At 36.4% G+C, this 22,702-nt stretch overlaps 1 protein-coding gene across 1 annotated transcript in view; it reads right to left on the bottom strand.

Annotated features, from left to right (window-relative positions):
- The window catches only part of LOC106883855 (scavenger receptor cysteine-rich type 1 protein M130), a 105,302-nt gene extending 88,597 nt beyond the window's left edge, over positions 1-16,705 (bottom strand). The window contains exons 1-2 of the mRNA XM_014934994.2: positions 16,555-16,705; positions 1,686-1,736 (exon numbers count right to left, since the gene is read on the bottom strand). Of these exons, the coding sequence (XP_014790480.2) occupies positions 1,686-1,736; positions 16,555-16,705 (202 nt within the window). The remainder of the gene's footprint in view (positions 1-1,685; positions 1,737-16,554) is intronic.
- Positions 16,706-22,702: the final 5,997 nt, after the last annotated feature.

Raw genomic sequence — 22,702 nt, 5'->3', positions numbered from 1 at the left:
ACACACACACACACACACACACACACACACACACACACACACACACACACACATATATATATAATAAGTTTAGATAATGTTCATATAAATCTTATTTTAAATATTTGCTTTAGTAATGACTTCGTAGAAGGGAATAATGTTTAGTTAGTTAGTAGGCTATTTGATAAATAATAGTTCGAATAATAGGTTTTAAACCTTATTTTATAATACTTGCTATAGTAATGACTTTATAGAAGAGAATAAAGTTTAGTTAGTCGTGTAGGTTTGTGAATAATACATAGTTCGAACAAAAATTAAACAAACTACTCAGAAACTATTATAAGTTCACCGAAATATTACTATTCCTCATAATATAGTATAACTTACGTACCTTAGATACTTATTACATTATCAGCTCCTATTACTTAAACTTTAATAATAATCAAATTATATTCCACTAAATAGCATACCATTGATTGGTTCCCCGTCTATTATACTTACTTCGTCATTTTAGTCATTTAATACGTTCTTCTACCTTCTCCTTATAACGCCATATTGTCACGTGATTTATATATTTTAATTCTACATAGAATGTTTAATATTTGTGTTCACGAAGGAATACCATTTTGTCACGTGACACACATCGTATAAATTCTATGCTTCATGGGTAAAACTACAGTCAACAAGGAACCTTCAATAAGATAAGTGATGCTGTTCTTTTTATTAATGATGTTAAACGTTCGAATTCATTTAATAGTTAATAACACTATCTTTTTATATGTTTTTCTTTTCTTAATCCACAGAAAGCATTTCTTCATTAGACGAACTATGCCTTTAACTTGACAGATCATTATTATTATTATAAAAACTTGACATCTTATGTATTGTACTAATAATTGCTTTCCCAAACGTACAGATATTTCTGTAAGTAATGTTTCTTTAATATTAGTAGGTTAGACAGAGGTAGAGAGACAGAGAGAGAGAGGGGGGAAGGAGGGAGGGATAGAGGGAAACAGAGAGAGAGAGAGAAAGAGAGATGGGGGAATATCTCACACCAGGAGACTTGACCCAGTGCTTGCGATAAAATGCATTTCGCTAAAAGCACGCAAGCATCAGGTGGTGCTGTTAAACCGAGAGGGAGATTAAGTCCAATATTCGAACAGGCCACGACGGAAATCAGAATGCAATGAGCTGGAACAAAAGCAGTAAAACAATTTATTCATCATCCTTACGATTCCTCAGTTCATCGTCGTAGATATATATCGATCCTATAACGGTGAAATCCGAACACGATAAACCGTTATATGTAAAGGCTATTTTTTGTAACTGTAGCAACTCTGCTACTTCTCCGCCTAGGAATACAGCATAAGTAAATCCAGATACTCAGCATTTGACGACATAACAGTACCAAATAACTTTGTTTTCTGCGTTTTTTTGCTGAATCGTGGCATGATATGATTAAAAGTCTGCAAGCTATCACACTAATCAATAAATGTATCGATTACTCAATCGATAAAGTGTTCTGAAATGTAGCTTAGACTACAGCTACGTCAACGGTTATTTTGCTGTCAACTTTCATTACCAGCAAAAGATGTTCTGGTGACAAAATAGAACACAAATTTGGAATACTAAGCAAGACCTTTTTGCAATTCGTCAGAGCTGTACCTGTTGTTAATTTGTATAAATATTATAAATTTACGACTTACCAGCTGATGAAATATCATATGAGCTCACAAGAACGATGACAGCCACCAAATCTAGTGAAAGAAATATAAGAAAATATCAAATGTTTTGTAGAAAATGTTATGGGATATGAAGAATAATATTTGCGAGATGATTCTGTAAACATTAATGGTTTGTAAACTGAAAATGAAAAAATGAGTTTATCGAAATACTATTTCGTCGTTCAAATAGTAAATTACAATTTCGTTTTTAGACCTGTAATTACGTTAGCATAATCTTGTCGGTGGGTGAGTAATCTGTCCTGTATGAAAATACTGGTTTCAGTAATTTGAATTTTTAGCTAGACATCAATCCCGTATTGAATCCAATTCTGGTTGTTACTTTTCTTCAGAAAAGAAACTCGGATATTTCACTCTATAATTGTTATTCTCTATAAATTTTGTTACCTTGTACCTAAGTTAATAATTTGAGATATTTGGCAATTACATTCAGTTGCATTTTTTTCATATTCTAACACAAAGCTTTACTGAACTTGAAAAATGACACTGAATGAAATTAAGCAACATTATTCTCAGAAACGTTTGTGCTGTTTGTACAAACGCAACCATAAAACTTGCTAATTTCTAAAAGCTGATCATAAAATTACATTGTTTCAGACAAAACTCAGAATGTTTTCACAAATGCCTTTTATAGAATTAAGAGGTTTCTAAAAACTAAGTTTATATAATCGGATTTAAAATTCTACTTGAAACAAAGTCGCAGAAATTTTGTAAAATTGTTAGAAATTTCGTTCAAATTACATATGTGAATTTCTTGTTTACAGAAGCACCAATGTTTAAATAGATCAATGTGTAAATTTGATGAAAAGTAATGGTAATAAATTTCCAGATATCTTAAGTCTTTGAATCGTTTATTTCAACATCTATTAGCAGTTTTTGCTTACTGTCTATATAAGAATTATTAGTTTGCTGTCTCTGTATACGGATTATCTAGTATGCTGTCTCTATATATGCATGATCTGGTTTACTATCTATGCAAGAATTATCAGTTTATTTTCTATTATAAATGCAAATATATAAATACCGTTATGGTAAAGAGAAGGGCTAAACTATCACCTGATCATCACCTAGTTGTTTGCAATCAGAGATTATCGACAGCAGGAGGAATATACAACAGTATTAAGTCCAGGGTGATTTACAAGATGAATTGGGAAGCACTTACACTACATGAAATCATAAACAAATATGCGGTCACTATGCTTTGTTTGACGAGAGCGGCTTGGTGTGACGCCAGGTGGTAAAAGAACCCCTTACTTTAGCCATATATGGATATATAAATAATGGACGGATATACAAATAATGTGTTTATAACAACTGTTTGGAGCCAAATACTAAGTTGGCTTTGATTTCGTGTTTGAAAATTTCTTTGTAAAAGTCATTGAAATGTAACCAATTCTATTTTTCCTTCCTAAAAAACTTAAGTTATTTTGTACATAATATTAAGTACAGTAAGACGGCTGCAATGTTGTTTGGATAAAGCTTACTCCTATTATGATTTCATGTAATTATTATCACTGTACGTTTCAATCAAAAACCAAACCTATATGAATTGAGTGCGATCCTTCAGTCGCTAGTATACTTCTGGGTCAGCTTAGTAAACGTCAGTTATTAAGTGAGGTTCACGGAACAAAATGTAAGAGGATTGACTTCATGATTTAGCTTGCTGTCTAAATAATTGTTTCTAATTTTGGCAAAAGACCAACGTTTTTGAGATGACGAGTTACTTGATTACAGTGATTTCTGTCACCTGTTTCATACTATATTTTATGGATCCCATAAGGATGAAAGGCAAAGTTATTTTCAGAATGTAAAAAGGCGAGACAAATACCGTAAAGCATTTTCTCTGATGCTCTCGTGATTCTGTTATATATAGGTATTGAATTAAATACACAAAATATTTTATTTCAGAACAAAAGAGAAAGCTGACGAATTTGAGCTCAGAACGTAAAGATGGACGGAATGCCCCTAAGCATTTTGCGCGGTTTGCGAACGGTTCTGACAGTTCGCGCCTCATAACTTGAAATAATATAAAAGTAGCTTGTTCTACCCACAAATATAATCAACTCCATTCAACACGTGGACCAAGGAGTTATTGCTATATCGAAATCTTATTTTCCATGGTGTTATGCAAACAACGGATTACAGGATTTTGGCATGTTTGCCATATAGTATTATGAATATTATTGAACTTTTGATTGAAGCGTACAGTGATAATAATTACATAAAATCATAATAGGAGTAAGCTTTATCCAAACAACATTGCAGACGTCTTTCTGTACTTAATATTATGTACTACTAAGACGGCGAGCTGACAGAATCGTTATCACACCGAGCTAAAAATGCTTAGCGGCATTCCATCCAACTTTACATTTGGAGTTCAAGTTCAATTTTATCTTTCATCCTTTCGGGGTCGATGTAATCGACTTACCCACTTCTTCGGAATTAGTGGCTTTGCGTCAAAATTTGAAGCCAATATTAAAAACAATATAAAGTGCTGCTAACTGGCAGAATCGTTAGCACACCGGACAAACTGCTTAGCTGCTTTTCGTCTGTCCTTATGTTCTGAGTTCCAGTTCTACTGAGGTCGACTTTGTCTTTCAAGGTCGATAAAATAAGTACCAGTTGAACACTTGGGTTGATGTAATCGATTTAAACCCCTCAGAAATTGCTGGCTTTGTGCCAAAACTTAAATCCAATATTTTCTACAACAAATCTTGACATAATTTTAATATTAAACACTGCTACAGCATACTGCCTTACTTTATATAATATACTACCATAGCTTGTTGCTTTTTGTTATATAATATAAAAGCGGCGAGCTGGCAGAAAAGTTAGCACGCTGGGCGAAATACTTAGCGGTATTTCATCTGTCTTTATGTTCCGAATTCAAATTCCGCCGAGGTCGATTTTGCCTTTCATCCTTTCGGGATTGATAAATTAAGTACTAGTTTTCGTACTGGAGTCGATCTAATCGACTGGCTCCCTCCCCGCCCAAAATAAATTTCGGGCCTTGTGCCTAGAGTAGAAAAGAATATAAAGGCAGCGAGCTGGCAGAATCGTTAGCATGCCGGGTATAATACCTAGGTGGATTTTGTCCGTCTTTATGTACTAAGTTCAAATTCCACTGAAGTAAGTTTCGTCTTTCAGCCTTTCAAGGTCAATAAAACAAGTGCCAATGAAGTACTAGCTTCAATGTAATCGATTTACCCACCTCCTCTGAAATTGCTGGCCTTGTGCCAAAATTTGAATCTAGTATAATATACTGAAATGTATTGCTGACTTATAAAATATACTGCTAAAATTTCCTGAAGTAACATACGATATACGCCTGAAACTTCTTTCATATATCTTTTGTCTTTCATTTGTTTCAGTTATTAGACTGCGGCTATGCTGTGGACCGTTTTGGAAGGTTTTAGTCGAACGATATGTGTGTGTGTGTGTGTGTGTGTGTGTGTGTGTGTGTGTGTGTGTGTGTGTGTGTGTGTGTGTGTGTGTGTGTGTGTGTGTCATTCACGGTGTCTGAGAAATAAAACAGATGGTCTCATATTTCTGCTGAAATAAAGAATTGAAGCTAAATGTTTCACAATGATAACAAAAATCTGTTATCATTCCCGGATATATAAGTAATATCAATATTGTCTGCAGTTGACTATTATCTTAAAAATTCTTAAATGACTTATCAAAGTCACGTAGTAACAACAGCAACAACTATCGAAATGAAATTTTATACAATAACAATTATTTCAAATTTTTGCCACAAGGGCAGCTTGGGGGACGAATCGATTGCATCGATTCCAGTGTTCAACCAGAGGGTTGAAAGGCAAAGTCGACCTCGGCGGAATTTGAACTTAGAACGTAGCGACGGTCGAAATACCGCTAAGCATTTTGTCCAGCGTGCTACCGATTCTGCCAGCTCACTGCCTTATTTTCTATAATAATAATGCATGTTAAATCCATTGTAATCTCGTAGGAAGTTCCGAAGGTCCCGACATGTTCTGATCTTTGTAGAAGTGTCATAGTTCCTTCTTCCTTTTTCTTCTCACTTTTTTTCCATCCCTTGATCAAGGACCACACTCTGCATGGGTGGATTTTCCTCTTTCGCTTCTTTTCAGCGTAAAATTTCTTATATTTATTTATTTACTCCTTTTTTTGTTGTGGCTGTATTTGCATCAGATTGCATAAGATCTATGCCTTCTGAAAATTTGTACTTATTGATAAATCAATCGTTATTGAGTATTTTACTTCCGTGTAGGTATTAAAGAGTGTTCGATTTCGTTTGTAATGTGGCTTTGATCCATACAATTTTACTGGAAATTAGAAATAGAGCACAAAACAACGTAAACTTCAATTTAATTTAACACAAAGCTCGACGGGTTACGATCGTAGTCATCAGACACTGGTAGACAGGCCACGATCATGGCCCAGATAGATGCATTTTAATTTATGGGCGTTTGTTGGGAGTCTAATGTCACTCAAACGCTCCGATACCCCCCAGAATGCAAGGGGACTAAGAGTTCAACTAACGACTTTTCAAAAGATATTTTAACTATTTTTTTTTATGTGTGCATGATAGTCTCATTTTCATAAAATGTCCTCAGTAGTCCATGCCACGTAAGTGGAAATCCCAGCGCTTTATGGGTTAATAATTCTACACAAGCAAGCACATCATTGTACATATCAAATGGTTGTCTGTCAGAAGCTGTTATTTTTTATGTTTTAGTGCTTTCAGTCATTGAACTGCAGCCATGCTGGTACACCTCATTGAAGAGTTTTACTAGAACAAATAGACCTATGTTCTTATGTTTTAAGTCTGGTACATATTCGGTCGTTATCTTTTGCCGAACCGCTAAGCTGCAGTTACATAAACAATATCAACACCGTTCTTCAAGTGATGGATTACACACACATACACACACAGTGACGCACACACACACACACACAGTTACGCGCGCGCGCACACACACACGCACACACACACACACACACACACACACCACGCACGTACGCACGCACACACGCACAAACACACACAGTGTTATCAACTCCCGAACATCTTGAGCGCCAGCTACACACAGGGCCAGCTACACACAGGGCCAACTACACAGTTTCGATAGCGTATATATGATCGAGAGGATAACATCTCTCCTGAACAGGATACCAGTCTGCTGCAGGATATTACTCATTTACAGCTGGGTGGACTGCTCTTTACCCGACTGTGAATTGAAACGGCGATAACTGGAATTTAAAGAAAAATATGAAAACACTGTGGCTAAGGACTTCATTTTCTTCGATCTTCGGTTTTGTTTTTAATATTATAAACATTAAGGACGGCGAGCTGGCAAAATCGTAAGCAAGCCAGGCAAAATGCTAAACAGCATTTCATCCGTTCTTAAGTTCTAAGTTCAAATACCGCCAAGATTGACTTTGCCTTTGATCACTTCGAAGTCGATAAAATAAGTACCAGTTGACACTGGGGTCGATGTAATCAACTTATAATACCCTCCCGCGAAACTACTGGAATCATGCCAAGATTTGAAGCAAGTTTTACAAAGACTAAAATAGGCAATGAGCTAGCGAAGTCGTATGCACACCGGGAAAAAGGCTTAGCGATATTTTTTCCTTTTACGTTCTGAGTTTAAATTACGCTGAGGTCAATTTCATCTTTTTGGGGGTCGTTAAAATAAGTACGAGGTGAGCAGTAGAGCAGTAAACCAATATTAAGAGCAATAAAAAAGATAACGAGCTCGCAAGATCGCTATCACAGCGAGAAAATTGTTTAGAAGCATTGCGTCCGTCTTTATGTTCTGAGTTCAAATTCTGTCGAGGTCGACTTTGCCTTTCATCCTTTCAGAGTTGATAATGTAAGTATCATGTGAGACATGGAGTCGATATAATCGAAGTTTCTGGCCTTGTGCTAAGAATTTGAAACCAATTTTGATTTCAGAAGGCTTCAAGTTTTGGCACAAGGCCAGCAATTTCAGGGAAGTGGGTAAGTCGATTACATCGACCCCAGTGATCAGCTGAGTAGTTATTTTATCGACCTCGAAAGGATGAAAGGCAGTCGACTTCGGTGGAATTTGAACTCAGAACGTAGGGACTGACGGAAGGCTGTTAAGCAGTTTGCCCAGAGTATTAACGATTCTGTCAGAACGTCGCCTTAATTTGAAACCAATATTAAGAACAATGAAGACTGGACAATAAGGAGCATTAGCGCGTCAAACAAAATGGTTAGCGGCATTTCTTCCGGTTTTACGTTCAGAGTTCAAATTTCGCTGGGCTATCTGTGCTTTCATCCTTTCAGAAACGATAAAATAAATAATACTCGTTCACTGGAGTCGATATAATTGACTAGCCCGAAAAAATTCCAGGCCTTGTGCCTATAGTAGTAAGAGTTTCAAGAACATTATACGACGAAAGCTTTGATAGTAGACTGCTATGGAAGGCATTCAGTGAGTGAACATTGTTTGAATCTTTACAATATATCTCACTTTGAGAATTGAGAATGGCTTTTTAAAGAATCCATCGAAGAACTGTTCTCAAACGGACCAGAATATTTTTGTCTCTAAAATTTCATCCAACTGCGACTTCATGCAATGGGCAGCGACCTTATATATAGATAGCGCAGATCCTTCTTTTATCCTGCTCTTTCATCCTAAGTGGACGTTAATAGTAAATATCGATTTCTGTAGTATCGAAATCATCTCTGTTCGTGCTAACAGCAGACGAGGAGTGTTAGTTTGATGTGCACTAGGAAGGAAATGATAGAATTACAGATATGATTACGTTGCAGAAAGCTTGGAAAATGTGGCAACACATTATTAAAAGTTTCTCTTTTTTTTTTCTTTAATGGCTTTGTGAAAGAAGTAATGACGGCACGTGTGATCCTTTCAAGGATATCTGAGATGAGAGAAAGGGAGATAGGAAGATATTCTCAGAGACGAGACTAGTTGTGAATGCTTGCAACAGAGGGATCTCTAATAAAAGTTCGCAAGAGACGGGAAATAATGCTACGCTAGATTAAGAACAGGTTACAGCCAGATAATTTACGTGTTAAGAAGTTCCGATACTGCAGATTTCGTCTTACAAATATTAGTGGACCCGGGATCGAATTTGAAACAGACCTCTTAGCCACAGCCGTGTTGTACCCCCTTAAACCGAAAGAAGCTGGAATCATTTTGCTACAGTAAAAGGATGTGTAATATGGATTAGAGTTAATATAGAAACCCTATTTAATGGATGAATATGGTATTACGTACATTGTTGAGTTATATCATCTGTCGTTGAACCGTCGTTGAATAACGTGGTTAGTGCTGCTTGAAGAACCCGGTGGTAAGAATAAACTACTCAACAGTGCTAACATACTATAGAGGATGTTGCCTGAGAAATAATGTTTTCTGCGTCCGTGTAATGATGTTAGTTTGTTTTGTATCCTTAATTCTGTTAGAACCAAAGATGGTTAGCATAGGTTCAGGGGATAATAATTGCACTAAAAATCTTTGGCTACCCAAATATACCAGTTGATAGTACAATCACTTTGGAACTCTTTGGATTTTTTGTTTGTCTGTATCAAGTGAGAAAAATAAGACTTTGACCTTAACTTCTAGCAAATTCATAAACCCAATTGCGTTGGTAGTTACTAGAGATGATAAATAAACTTAGCAGTGAAGAACTAAATTTAGCGTCTCCTACACCACACGGTGAGAACTCTGAATTATACGATTTTCATAGGATGAAAGGAAAAGATACGTTTTCGTATGGGTGTGTGTGTTTGTGTTTCGAGGGACGGAAAACTGAGAGGCGTTTTTGTGGGAAACGTGACATTATCGTTGTTGTCATGGGTGTTCCTGCTATTACTGTTGCATCTATTGTTCGTTGTTTTGCTGCTGCTGGTTTCGTTTCTATGCTTTTGTTTTTGTAGCACTTGTTTGTATTGCTTCTGGTGTTGGCACTGCTTTTGTTATGATAGTTGCTGTAACTGTTGCTACTACAGTTATGATTACATGTTATTGTTGAAGATGCTGTTATCGTGTTTGGGATGTTGACAATATTGACAGTTTTCTTTCTTGTAACCCTAACTGTGTTCAGAAGACCATTAAGGGGTTTGTAGCCCCACAAATGTAGAATCTTAGTCTTCTATCTTCTACTGCTGCAAACGGAAGGATCGTATCTATTAAGTTAATTAAATCGGGGTTGGCATAAGCTGTTCCTGATCCTTTTGGCTTAAATGCTCTACAAATACCCCCCAAGTTATGTATTTCTAAAACAGTAACCTTATATTCAGTTTCAACCAAGAAGCTCGCCACCGGGCAGTAGATTCTTAGTTTTGGCGACACTTTCACCGTCCTCACTTTTACCAAGCATCGACCCACGTATGCAACTACGAGAATTGCTCCATAATATTTGTGAGAGAAGCTGCAGTATAATACTTCGTCTCGATTTCCGAGATGTAACTGACCTCGACTGTGCTATAATGCTTGCATCAAGAGGTGAATGTCTTTCTTCAAACGTATTTCAGGTGGGTCTTTCTACATATCTGTTTTTTAACTTTATGCCCCGGTAGTTTACTGTATATCTCCTAGTTTTGTCAATATTTATTTTTAAAGATAGTCAGATTAACTTATCTTTTATCCTTCTTCACTAATCTTTTAGTTTCCCTTATGCGTCCTTTTGTATTTCTGATATTCTCACTGCACTGGCAAAAACCTAATAGCTGTAGTTACTTGGAGTTTCTGCACGCTGAACCTTGGAAAACAGCCGCAAGGGAGGTAATCCTTGTTCCCTAGGCAACAAGAGAAGTCAAGTGAATTCCATCAGGAATCATAACGGAAATGTTATGGTTTACACGGAAGGTGTGACGTGTAGATATACCAATTTGATGTACGCAGCAGAAAGCACGAAACACAACTTGGTTTATGTCGGTTATACAACAGAACAATTAAACAAAAGATTCAATGGGAATAGATATGACGTCAGGTACAATAACAATAGTTCGGCAAAACTTGCCGAACATTTTGTATCAAACATCATATTTACACAAAATTGTTTGATTGAATATTCTGCTTCTTTTTCCTTTTCTTTTTCTTTCCTTTTTTCTCTTTTTTCTCTTTCTTTTTTCTTTTTACAAGTTGTAAACTTGTAAATTTAAGACTGATAATGTCATTTCATCAACGTGGGGAAGCTGGTTGTCCTCGTTCATATTTTGGATTTGAATTTCTATGATTTTGAATTTTTATGTATCACTTTTCATTTTGAACTCGACAAAGGCAGGCTAGCTGTCGAAATATCGTTTAACCAATAAAATATCTATTGCAATCGCATCGCGCTCTTCGTATTTTCTAATAATAACAACAACAACAACAGCAACAACAACAATAATAATAATAATAATAATAATAATAATAATAATAATAATGGTGATAATGATCATAATAATAATAAAAAAAAATATTCAGACAAATACGTAACAAAAATATCAGGACTTACAAATATATATAACATACAGAAAATTGCACTACTGGGTACTGCACACATTCTACGCAAAACACTTTCAATACAGTAAACATAAGAGCACCACAACAAACCACAGCACATACCCAAGGCGCACAGAGCTGCGCTCGGTAGTGAAGTGAAAGCACGTTATAAAAATAAAACTACTGAACAATAATAATAATAATAATAATAATAATGATAATAATAATAATAATAATAATAATGATGATGATGATAATAATAATAATAATAATAATAATAATAATAATAATAATAATAATAATAATAATAATAATAATAATAACACCTACATGAACTTCTAACTTGTTGTCTCTTGAGGTCTCTGGGTGAGACTTGGATCCAACTTGTACAAATGCAAAACAAAAGTCAAACATAAAATAATAATAATAAGAAGAATAATAAGAATAAGAATAAGAAGAAGAATGGTATAGCGGTAAGTCCTCGGCAGTATAGTGGTAAGTATCCCCGTCTGTCCCGTGGTAGAACAGGGTTCGATTCTCCACCGGGGAACCAATTGTCTTAACTGGTACGTCACACGTATTGAGAAGAGAATTATCGCTGTGAAATTTTTTTCCTTTATTTTCTTTGTTTCCTTTTATATTTTTTCCTTTTTCTCTCTGTTTTTCTTCCTCCTTTTCTCTGTCACATGGCTTTGTAAATGACCAATCTGTTGTTTTTATTTCAATGGCCTACAAATCTATACTATGCGTTTCTCTGCCCTAAATGTCAGGAAGACACTCGACAAAAAAAGGTAACGGAATTGAAAGATGATAATGAAAATGATAATAATAATAATAATAATAATGATAATAATAATAATAGTTAATGGAACCCATAACAAAACCAAACAAAAGAGAAAGAACGGCGGACGGAGAATCATGAATACTATAAAATAGTTGATTTATGAGTTACACACACACATTACTATACAACGCCCATCCAAAAACATGCAAGAACAAACTCATACTACAAATACCCCCCAAAATAAACAAAATATACAACATGTGCCATAGAAGCCAACCTGCTCTGCACAAACAATACACAATATGGAAACTAATACAACAGATGACTCAAACCAAACCCCATAGCAAAACGTATTGATACAATATCTCCCACTAAAAAAAATGTAGTACACACTACCCCACCAGCACAAAGGTGCAAAATATGATGTAATAGAAAGTTGCTTGAAACTTTCAGACGTCTAAAAATGATAGCTGTGGTGACGAATGGTGATGAACGTTACCTTACCTCAGTTTATGAGAGACAGGAGTTTCCGAAAAAAACCCTGATTGTAACAACGAAAATGAAACTGGACCTTTAAAGGAAGGCCTCTTGCTCGGTAGTGGTTAAGTAAAGATGCAGACTGAACACAGCTGTTATCTTAATGCAGCTACAGCAAATAATAGGTCAAGGAGGAGGAAATGGACCAGCGGATAAAACAGGATAGTGATGCAGTGCTACTTAAAAAGTGAACCTAAAGAAAGGGGTTATAGTAAACAGATGTTAGCACTTTGGGTAGAGAAGGGTATGATTAAAGTGACTGAGCAGAGATTAGTTAATCAAGTTATTGCAATTAGGAGAAGAAAGTAGGTAATAGAATTGGAGGTAGAAGAGAAACAACAATATAAGAGATACAGCTCAAACCAAAGAAGAACATAAAGGAAAAAATAATAATAGCGATACCAAGAAGGGAGGAACAACTGGCACTAACGACTTAAGTGATTTAAGTGAGGAAGATCAGAACACTTTTGATGAGTTGCAGGAAGAATTGGGTAAAGAAGTAAGAACAAGATTACCAGCATTAAAATGCACCAACAGAGAGAAGCTGCTAGAAATGAGCAGAAGGTAGATTGTGTTATCAGTAGGATATATGCTAAAAATATAGAAGACATTAGCTTAATGATTTATGCAGGAGGGGTAGTGGTCACCAAAAGATTAGATATCTTGCAGGGAAATATCAAAAAAGAGCAAATGTGGAAGAGACTTTAAGGCAAGATCCGAGTAGAATAGAAGCCTGGAAAAGAAACAAGTTAGGAAACACAAGATGCAAATCTTCCCTCGAGAAAAAATACTTAGTCAAAGAGAAAGGATTTGGGACAGTAATAGAAGAGTTGAAACAGAGCATCACAGCAGCAGCAGTGAAGCTCTCCGGATATCAGAAAAAAGTAGATCAGTATCAACAGAATAAATTATTTGAAACAGACTAGAGGAGAACTTATAACCAAATAAAGAGTAGAGAACGAAGTACTGAAGTTGAGAAACCTAATGCAGAAGAAGTTAGAAAGTTCTGGAGTAATATTTGGGATAAGCCAGTCAATAATAATGGAGATGCAGTATGGTTAAAGAAAGTGAGGGAAGAAGTAGTAAGTGAGAAGCAGTCAAATCTCAGATTAACTAGTGCATTAATGAGCAATGTAGAAAGCTAAGATTTGAACATACTGATAAATGGTATAAACAAGAACCTAGTAAACTACTAGAAAGTAAGAAATACAAGATGTCGTGGGACTTCAACATTCAAACTGGCTGAACAATAGAAGCTAGAAGGCCTGATTTGGTAGTAGTAGATGAAGAGAATAGAAAGTGCCAGATAATTGACTTTACTGTCCCAAATGATGAAAAAATTAATATGAAAAGTATAGAAAAAATAGCAAAGTACCAGGACCTAGGTATTGAATTACAGAGACTATTGTAAGTGCAGGTAAAATGTGTCCCAGAAGTTATAGGTGCATTGGAAACTATCTCTAAAGGTCTGAAAAGGTGGAGGAAATAAGCATAAAACCGAGTTTAGTATAACTCCAGAAAACTGTGTCATTAGGGGCAGTGAGGATACTTAGAGAGTTCTTGGCGTCTAAAGCTACTTGTTTTAGCCCGATGTTAGGTTTCTTTTCTTTTACAACAGTCTAATTAGAGTGTATATGAAAATAATAATAATGATGATAATAATAATAATAATAATAATAATAATAATAATAATAATAATAATAATAATAATAATAATAATAATAATGGTTTCATATTTTGGAACAAATCCAGCGATTTCGGATATTACGAAAATACGGTACTACAACTCACTGTTTTACATTCTATAATATACTAATGCACCCTACTACTTTATATAATATTTTGTATATACCCAGGTCTATTCCCCATTTTTTAGGGGAGGGGGGGGGGAGGTAGCCGCAAGAAGGCACACACCAGGAATTCCATTCATTCTCCAGTTTATTATATATTACTGCTATGATTTGCAGTGATATTTTGTTATATGCTAGAGCAGCTCAGAATAACTTAGAACATGAGAAATACTAAATTGAAGAAAAGTCGATATCATATTAAAGCTTGCTAAATGCACGCATACACACACACACACACACACACACACACACACACGCACAAGAAATCATATGATACTCGTTATATATAAAATTTCATAAGCAAACTCGCTTATCCCTTCATTATAAGACAGATCAAAAACGAATAAATCATATGCTAGCGGTTATATCGATAAATGCTTACTTACATGTTAATGGCATTCTCTTCTTGTGTTTGCTAGATGCTTGATATTACTACCTAAGGGATATGTATATATATATATATATACATACATACACACATATCTATGTTGTTTGAGAAATAAGACAGCTGTTTTCATATATCACTTGATAGACAGAATTAAAGTGAAACGTTTGACAATGATAATAAAATTTGTATTATCATTCCCGGATATCATTTTATATTTTATCTTCTACTTATTTCAGTCACTGGACAGTAGCCATGCTGGAGCACCGCCTTGAAGAATTTTTAGTCGAATGAATCGACCCCAGTACTTAATTTTCTTAAACCTGATGTTTATTTGATCGATATCTTTTACCGAACTTATGGGGTCACCAACAAATGTTATCAAGCGGTAGTGGTGGACAGTCACAGACACAAATACACACGCTCACACGTTTGGTAGGCGTCTACCAAATTCACTCACAAGGCATTAGTCGGCTCGCGGCTATAGTAGAAGATACTTGCCCAAGGTGCCACTCTGTGAGACGACTAAATCCTGAACCATGTGGTTGGGATGCAAGCTTCTTACCATACAGTCATGTTGATATAAATAATATCAACAATGTGTTGAAAGGTGTGAAATTTTACGCTGAAAAGAAACAACAAATATGTTGATATTATGCGAGATGGCAGAATCGTTAGTACATTTGACAAAACATCTAGCTATATTTCTTCCTATTTATTGCGTTCAACCTTGCCTTTCATCCTTACTGGGTCGATAAAATAAGAACCAGTTGAGTACTGAGTTTGACATAATCGACTAGCTTTTCCCCACAGAACTTTTGGCCAAAATTTGAAACCAATGATATGTTACCTGCATTCGCATATTATCTAATGTATCTTTAAAGGACATATGAAAGCCAGGTAACAACAACTAACTATCAAAACACAATTTTCTATAGGAATATGTTTAATCCATTGTAATTCAGGGATGGGTTCCTCATTCAGATACGAGCCGTCAACGTTTCTCCTTTGTCTTACTTCTCACCCTTTCCATGTCTTGACATAGAACCATAGTTAAGAAAGGATAAACTTGCCTTTGTTATTTCTTTTCAGCGTGAAATTTCTCACCTTTCTTTCTGCTTTATTTCTTTTTTATTGTAGTTGGTTTTTATGTCAGGTTGTATAAGAACTATAGCCAATGAATAACGTGTACTTACTGATACAGAATTTGTTATTGAATACAGTTTGCTACTGGTGATTTCATGATTAAAGAGTAGAGAATCTCTCCTACGTTAAACTAAGTCAATTTGAGGAATTTACATCAAAGGGTGAAACGCATACACATATATGTATTTTCTTTCTACATAAAATAAAATACGTAGAGTTTTTTTTTTAATTGCTGGAAACCATGCATAATACTATTCCATTCTCTTTTGTAATCGTCAAGCCGGCATAACTCGAGAGACAAATAAATGAAGATAAATTCGACATTCTACGATGTTTCTTATAAAGAGAAATTAATTTATTTATAGCTTAAAAAACATATTTCATTTTTTCTCTTTCTAAATCGTCAATTGTTCAGCATTAGAGAAAAGGGAAAGAGAAGAATTTCTAGCAAGCAGGTAAAATATTTCCAGGGCAAATTTACCTTACAAAAATAACGTTCCTAGTGTAGTTACAATTAATACTTTCTTTGCAAACAAGTTTCGCAAGCCCGTTTTGATTATATTTTAGGTGCAGATAAGGATTTCTGTCATTTTATACTGTACTATTTGTCTGGATTAGTTAGAATAGATTTTCTTTAAGTTCATCTCACCGCAGGTCTTACCGCCAGTTTTCGTGGAGAATTTTTGGAAAGCGACCTGAGCATTTTGAACAGATGATTTGCTTCTCGTTATTTTGCTATTAAAGGAAAGAAAATCACTTCCAGATTGAATAGGGATCGATTTTGTTCTAGGTGTGGCTTTGATCAAAACCATTCTAATGAATGTGTTGGTGTCTGGTCTCACTTGGGATATGGCTAATATGATACTAAGTCAAAAATTATACGCAGTTTTGTTTCAATAAATAATTAAAACAAAATCAAAGACTGAACAATTACATCATTTATTGACATATTCTTTTTACTTTTCGATGCACTTATTCAAGCACCTCAAAAGCATGCTTATTCCATCTGAGAAAAAGGTTTTTGGCTTGTTGCGCAGTCATTTATGCACCGCTTCCTGCACTTCTTTGTCTGTAGAAAATCACCAACCTCTTAAATGTTTGAACCGTCCAAATAGGTGATACTAGAAGGGACGAGATCTACACTATGCAAATGTTCCAGCAACTTCAATCCCAATTGTTCAGCGACTCCAGCGATGTGGATGGCCGTATGTGGGTCTGTATTGCCATGCAGCAATAACACTTGCTTTGACAATAGTCCTCAGCGCTCAGAGAGAATTGCTAGTTTCAGTTTGTTGACCAGCATTTCACTGTAGCCTGCAATGACACTAGATCATTTTCCCAGGTAACGTTCCAGTACAGACCCTTTTGTATCCCTCAAAACGGTTAGCATCACTTTATCTGCGGAAGGTTGAACCATGAATTTCTTTTTGGCTGGCGTTTCAGGATGTTTCCAATCCATAATCTGCTTTTGGATTCTGGGTTAAAGTAATGGACCCAGGTCTGATCTCCTATGACAGTTTTCTCCAAATAATCTTCGTGGTGACTGAGTGTTGACAGCTATCCACATAATCGCGCTTATGTGCTTCGGTAAACATTCTTGGCACCCATCTCGCACTGACTCTACGGAAGCAAAACTCATCGTTGATGATTTTGTATGCAGAATTATGACTGATTTTCAGAACCATTTCACCTCATCGATGTCACTTGTGTTCGTCAGAACCATCTCTCGAGCTTGTTGAATCTTCATGTCAGTGGTGGAGGTTGATGGGTGTCCTGTTTCTTCTTCATGCTTTATGGTTGTCTGAACATTGTTAAGTCCTCATTCCGCTCGTACTACTTCCACACAGTAAAGCACTGGCGCCGTATTGAATTGAAAACCTGCGATGAATTTCTGCCCCGACACTTGTTCAGACCATAGAAATTGGATTACTGAACTTTGTTCTTCTGTGGTGCCAGCAGAACGTCCGTTTTTTCTCTGTAACACACTAAAAAGAAAAAAACAAAACAAACTAGAGCGATAAAAGTCAAACTTTGTTGCATAATCACAAAAGTACCTCCCTTGAGCATGAAAGCAGTGAAGGCCCTGTGGCGCAACTAAGGTTTTCCCGAAAGTGTGGATAGTTTTTGGCTTCCTCTCATACTTTCGCTCATTTTCCTACACATGTTGTATATACCATCGGACCGAGCTGTGTCAGTCAGTTCATGAGTACTATAGTTAACAATTTAGTTCTACTATTTATGTTTCCATCCGTCAGCCTCTCATTAGTGATCTTTACTTTCAAATTCTCCACTTGCATGAATAGATAATGGGATTCTTTCTTCTTCCAGCTATTTGTCTTATTCATCCTTTTGTCTGTGAACTCTACTGTTCACGTGACACTGACGGTTTTGTATATTTCTGACCGCTGAATATATTCTTTCTTTTCCCAATATCGCAATATTGATGAAGGCGGCAAGCTGACAGAAACGTTAGCACGCCGGCCGAAATGCTTAGCAGTATTTCGTCTGTCTTTACGTTCTGAGTTCAAATTCCGCCGAGGTCGACTTTGCCTTTCATCATTTCAGGGTCGATAAATTAAGCACCAGTTGCGTACTGGGGTCGATCTAATCGACTGCCCTCGCCCAAATTTCGGGCCTTTTGCCTAGAGTAGAAAAGAACATCGCAACGTTGATGGTATCATCTACGTATGACAAACTTCTGCATTTTTCCTTTCTCGTTATGTAGATCCTGGTTGTACTACTTTTGGGATAATATGCATTGCACAATGACAGCAGATTTCTAGTTCTTCTATCCAGTTCCTGCAACCCTGTCTTTGTTCATTCTAAGACGAAGGAGTACTGCCAAGGCAAGTCTATTGACTACCTCCATATAGTTTTGTTTCAAGTACCTTCTAAACTCCTCTCGTATACTCTTTGAAAGCTTTCTTATTGACCATTCAATTTCCTTATCATCTTTCATCATCCCGAGGTAATTGTATCATTCATTCTCTTTCAGCGATCATATGATAATAACTTGCAGTATCTACTCTTTGTTGAAGCAGTATACAATATTAATTGCATCATCAATACTTTATCCATCGCAGAATTCTACCGAGGTTATTTGTTGTTAGGATGGTAAATTGGCATAATTGTTAGAACATTGGTTCCGACAGTACGTTCGACAGTATCAATTAATGGTGCCGATGATATCGAGTAATCTCGTCACATCAAAACCGCTAACTTTAGGCCTAAATTAGAAATCTTTAAAGCACCGAGCTGGCCGGATTGTTAGAGCATCGGAAAAATGCTTGGAAGAATTCTTTCCGGTTTCTTACATCTTCATTTCAAATCCTGCTAAAGTCAGCTTTGCCTTTCATTACTCCGGGATGAACTAAAGTACAAAACAAATACTGGACTCTATGGCATCCACTAACGGCTATCCATCTACAATTGCTGGTCTTGTGCCAAAATCTAAGCCTATTATTCCTTGTATTGTGCCAACTTTATCACATTCTATGTCACGCTAAATCTCGCTGAGAACTCCATTAAGGATACGAGTGTTTGTGGAGTGCTCAGCTACTTGCAATTAATTTCACGAGCAGGCTGTTCTGTTCATCGGGTCAACTAGAACACTCGTTGTTGTAACCGACGGAGTGCCAGCTTACTCTACATCCAGATTTCATGCCTTGTGCCTATAGTGGAAGAAATTATTATCCTTGCTGTTGCTGATGGTGTAGTTTTTACTGTTTCTCCATTTACTTTTTCTCTATTTTTTAAAAAACTATTTCTAACGCTATTTTCATGCGAATTTAAGTAGAATCGTTTGATGTTACGATTTGACTTTAGCGTATCATCTCTAGCAAGACATTAGCAAACAAAGATGTTAAGAGAGATCACCTGAATTCCTTGGAGTCTTACGACTGTTAAATTTATAACATTTCATGTCTTCGTTCTTTGTTTGCATTAGCCTTATTTGATGGTCATTTTTTCTTTCACTTTCTTCCTTTCTTTCATTCTTTCTTTCTTTCTTTCTTTCTTTCATTCTTTCTTTCTTTCTTTCTTTCTTTCTTTCTTTCTTTCCTTTTCTCTCTCTCTCTCTCTCTCTCTCTCTCTCTCTCTTACTATTGCTCTTTCTAGATTTACAACCCTGTAAATCTTCTACATACACTCTGCTGACAAAAGATTTTAAAAAGCTTTTTTGCTTGAAGGTTTCAATATGGTCGATGCTGCTGCTGCTGCTGCTGCTGCTGTTGGCAGTGTGTGGGTGGTGGTGATAGAGGCGACGATGGTGACGGGGTGATAGTGAAGGTGGTGATGGTTAGGGTGGTGATGGTGACGGTGGTGATGGTGACGGTGGTGATGATAACAGTGCAGGTGGTGGTGGGTTGACGATGATGGTGATGGAGTTGAAGATGGTGACAATTGTATTGGTGTTTATTCTGCTGCTCCTGTTGTTGTTGTTGGAAATAAGGATGATAGCGAAGGTAGTGCCGGGGATGATCATGGTGATAATGGTGGTGGGGATGGCAATGGGAATGAGATGATGGTGATAGGGATTTCGTTCGTCTGCCGCTACGTTCTGAGTTCAAATTGCGCCGAGGTTGACTTTGCCTTTCATCCTTTCGGGGTCGATAAATTAAGTACCAGTTACGCACTGGGGTCGATGTAATCGACGTAATCCCTTTGTCTGTCCTTGTTTGTCCCCTCTATGTTTAGCCCCTTGTGAGCAAAAAGAAATAAGAAGGGTTGAACAAAATACCTAACGGCATTTCTTTACGTTCTGAATTTAAATTACGCGGAGGTAGATTTGTCTTTCATTCTTTCGAAGAGCGATAAAATAAAGAACTTGTCAAGGGTCAATGTAATCAACTTGTCCCTCTCCTCAAAATTACTGGCCTTGTGAGAAAATTAGAAAAAAAATTTCATGAGTATTGCTTGGATATTGTTGTCTTTATTGTTCATGCTACTGTCATAGTTGTTATTGTTGCTACTTTTAAGAGCTAAAGAGCTTAATGGGAAAGAAGCTTCACCGTTAAGTCACAGTTTTTACTTTTCTAAACATGAGACAGCCTGTTCATAACACGAAGTATTGTGAGACCTACTGTTGCAGTTATTATTGCTATTGCTGTTGTTTAAGAGAAAAAGCATGTGGCTTAGTGATTAGGGTGTTCGGCTCACGATCGTAAGGTCGTGAGTTCGATTCCCAGCGGCGCGTTGTTTCCTTAAGCAATTCATTTTATTTCTCGTTCCTGGCCTTCAGTTAGCTGGCAAAAATGAGTAGTAGCTGTATTTCAAAGAGCCGGCCTTGTGACATTCTGTGTCACACTGAATCTTCTTGAGAACTATGTGAAGAGCACGCGTGTTTGTGGAATGCTCAGCACTTGCACGTTAATTTCCTGTTGGTTAGCTCCAGGCTGATGAAGAAGGATTCATATGGCAGTATAATTATATCACCTACTTTTTGCAGAAATATTATGTGTTCTCAACCATATTCTTTCGCTTGAAGGAGCTTGAAAGATACCAGAATCAGTGGTTCAAATTGAACTTGATACTTGACTGGAAATTTGGTTCATCAACTCAGCGAAGCTGAAAATAATCTTTTCTACTCTATGCACAAGGCCCGAAATTTTGGAGGAAGGAGCCATTCGATTAGATCGACCCCAGTACGCAACTGGTACTTAATTTATCGACCCAGAAAGGATGAAAGACAAAATCGACCTCAGCGAAATTTGAACTCAGAACGTAAAGACAGACGAAATACTGCTAAGCATTTCGGCCGGCGTGCTAACGTTTCTTATTTCTTTATTGCCCACAAGGGGCTGAACATAGAGGGGACAAACAAGGACAGACAAAGGGATTAAGTCGATTACATCGACCCCAGTACGTAACTGGTGCTTAATTTATCGACTCCGAAAAGATGAAAGGTAAAGTCGACCTCGGCGGAATTTGAACTCAGAACGTAACAGCAGACGAAATACCGCTAAGCATTTCGCCCGGTGTGCTAAGGTTTCTGCCAGCTCACCGCCTTGAAGCTGAAACATAATGCTCACCTCGGTGGGATTTTAGCTCAGGAGGTAAAGGGCCAGAGCAAAGTACCGCAAGACATTTAGTTCTGATTCTACCGATTCTGCCAATGTACATACCCCAACCCACCATCTTTGATATGTATTGTTTGATTTACAAAATAAATAGATAAATAAATATACAAATAATTTTCTAAACTAGATCGCATTGTCGCTATGAAGTAAAGCATTCAACATTTGCAGTCTCTTACAGCCGGAAAATTACAATCTTTTATCAAGTTACAGATGACAGTTCTAACAAGAGATATTTTGAAGAGAGAGTAAAAGAGAAAGAGAGTAAGAGGGTAAGAGAGTAAGAGAGTACAAGAGAGAAAGAAGGAAAGAATGAAATATAGAAAATAAAAAAAGACAGAGAAAGAAAAGAGAGGCAAAGAGAGAAGGTGAATAAAAAGTGAAATAAAGAAACAGGAAAAGTGAGAAAGAAAGACTGAAAAAATGAGAAAGAGAGAGCGAAAGACAAAAAGATAGTGAGAGTGAGGAAGAGAGTGAGAAAAGAGAGAATGAATATCCTGTATAAACAGGATACATTTATATTTGATAAATTCTGCTTAGTTTACCTTTAAAAACATTTTTATAAAGCAATGTTGTTCTTAGAAACGCTAACGCTGGCTTCTTTCCAAATATATTTCTCTTTGCATCTAGTAATGCTTTAATAGAAACTATTATACAAAATTCTGCAATATTCCCAGCAGGAGCTTCACTGAATCATTCCTTTATCTTTTATCTTTTACCCTTTTTCTGTCATTA

This window comes from Octopus bimaculoides, chromosome 5 (assembly GCF_001194135.2).
Source record: "Octopus bimaculoides isolate UCB-OBI-ISO-001 chromosome 5, ASM119413v2, whole genome shotgun sequence".
In the NCBI taxonomy this organism is placed as follows: Eukaryota; Metazoa; Mollusca; class Cephalopoda; order Octopoda; family Octopodidae; genus Octopus; species Octopus bimaculoides.
Note: the sequence above shows the minus strand (reverse complement) of the source record. Positions and strands in the feature narration are given on the sequence as shown.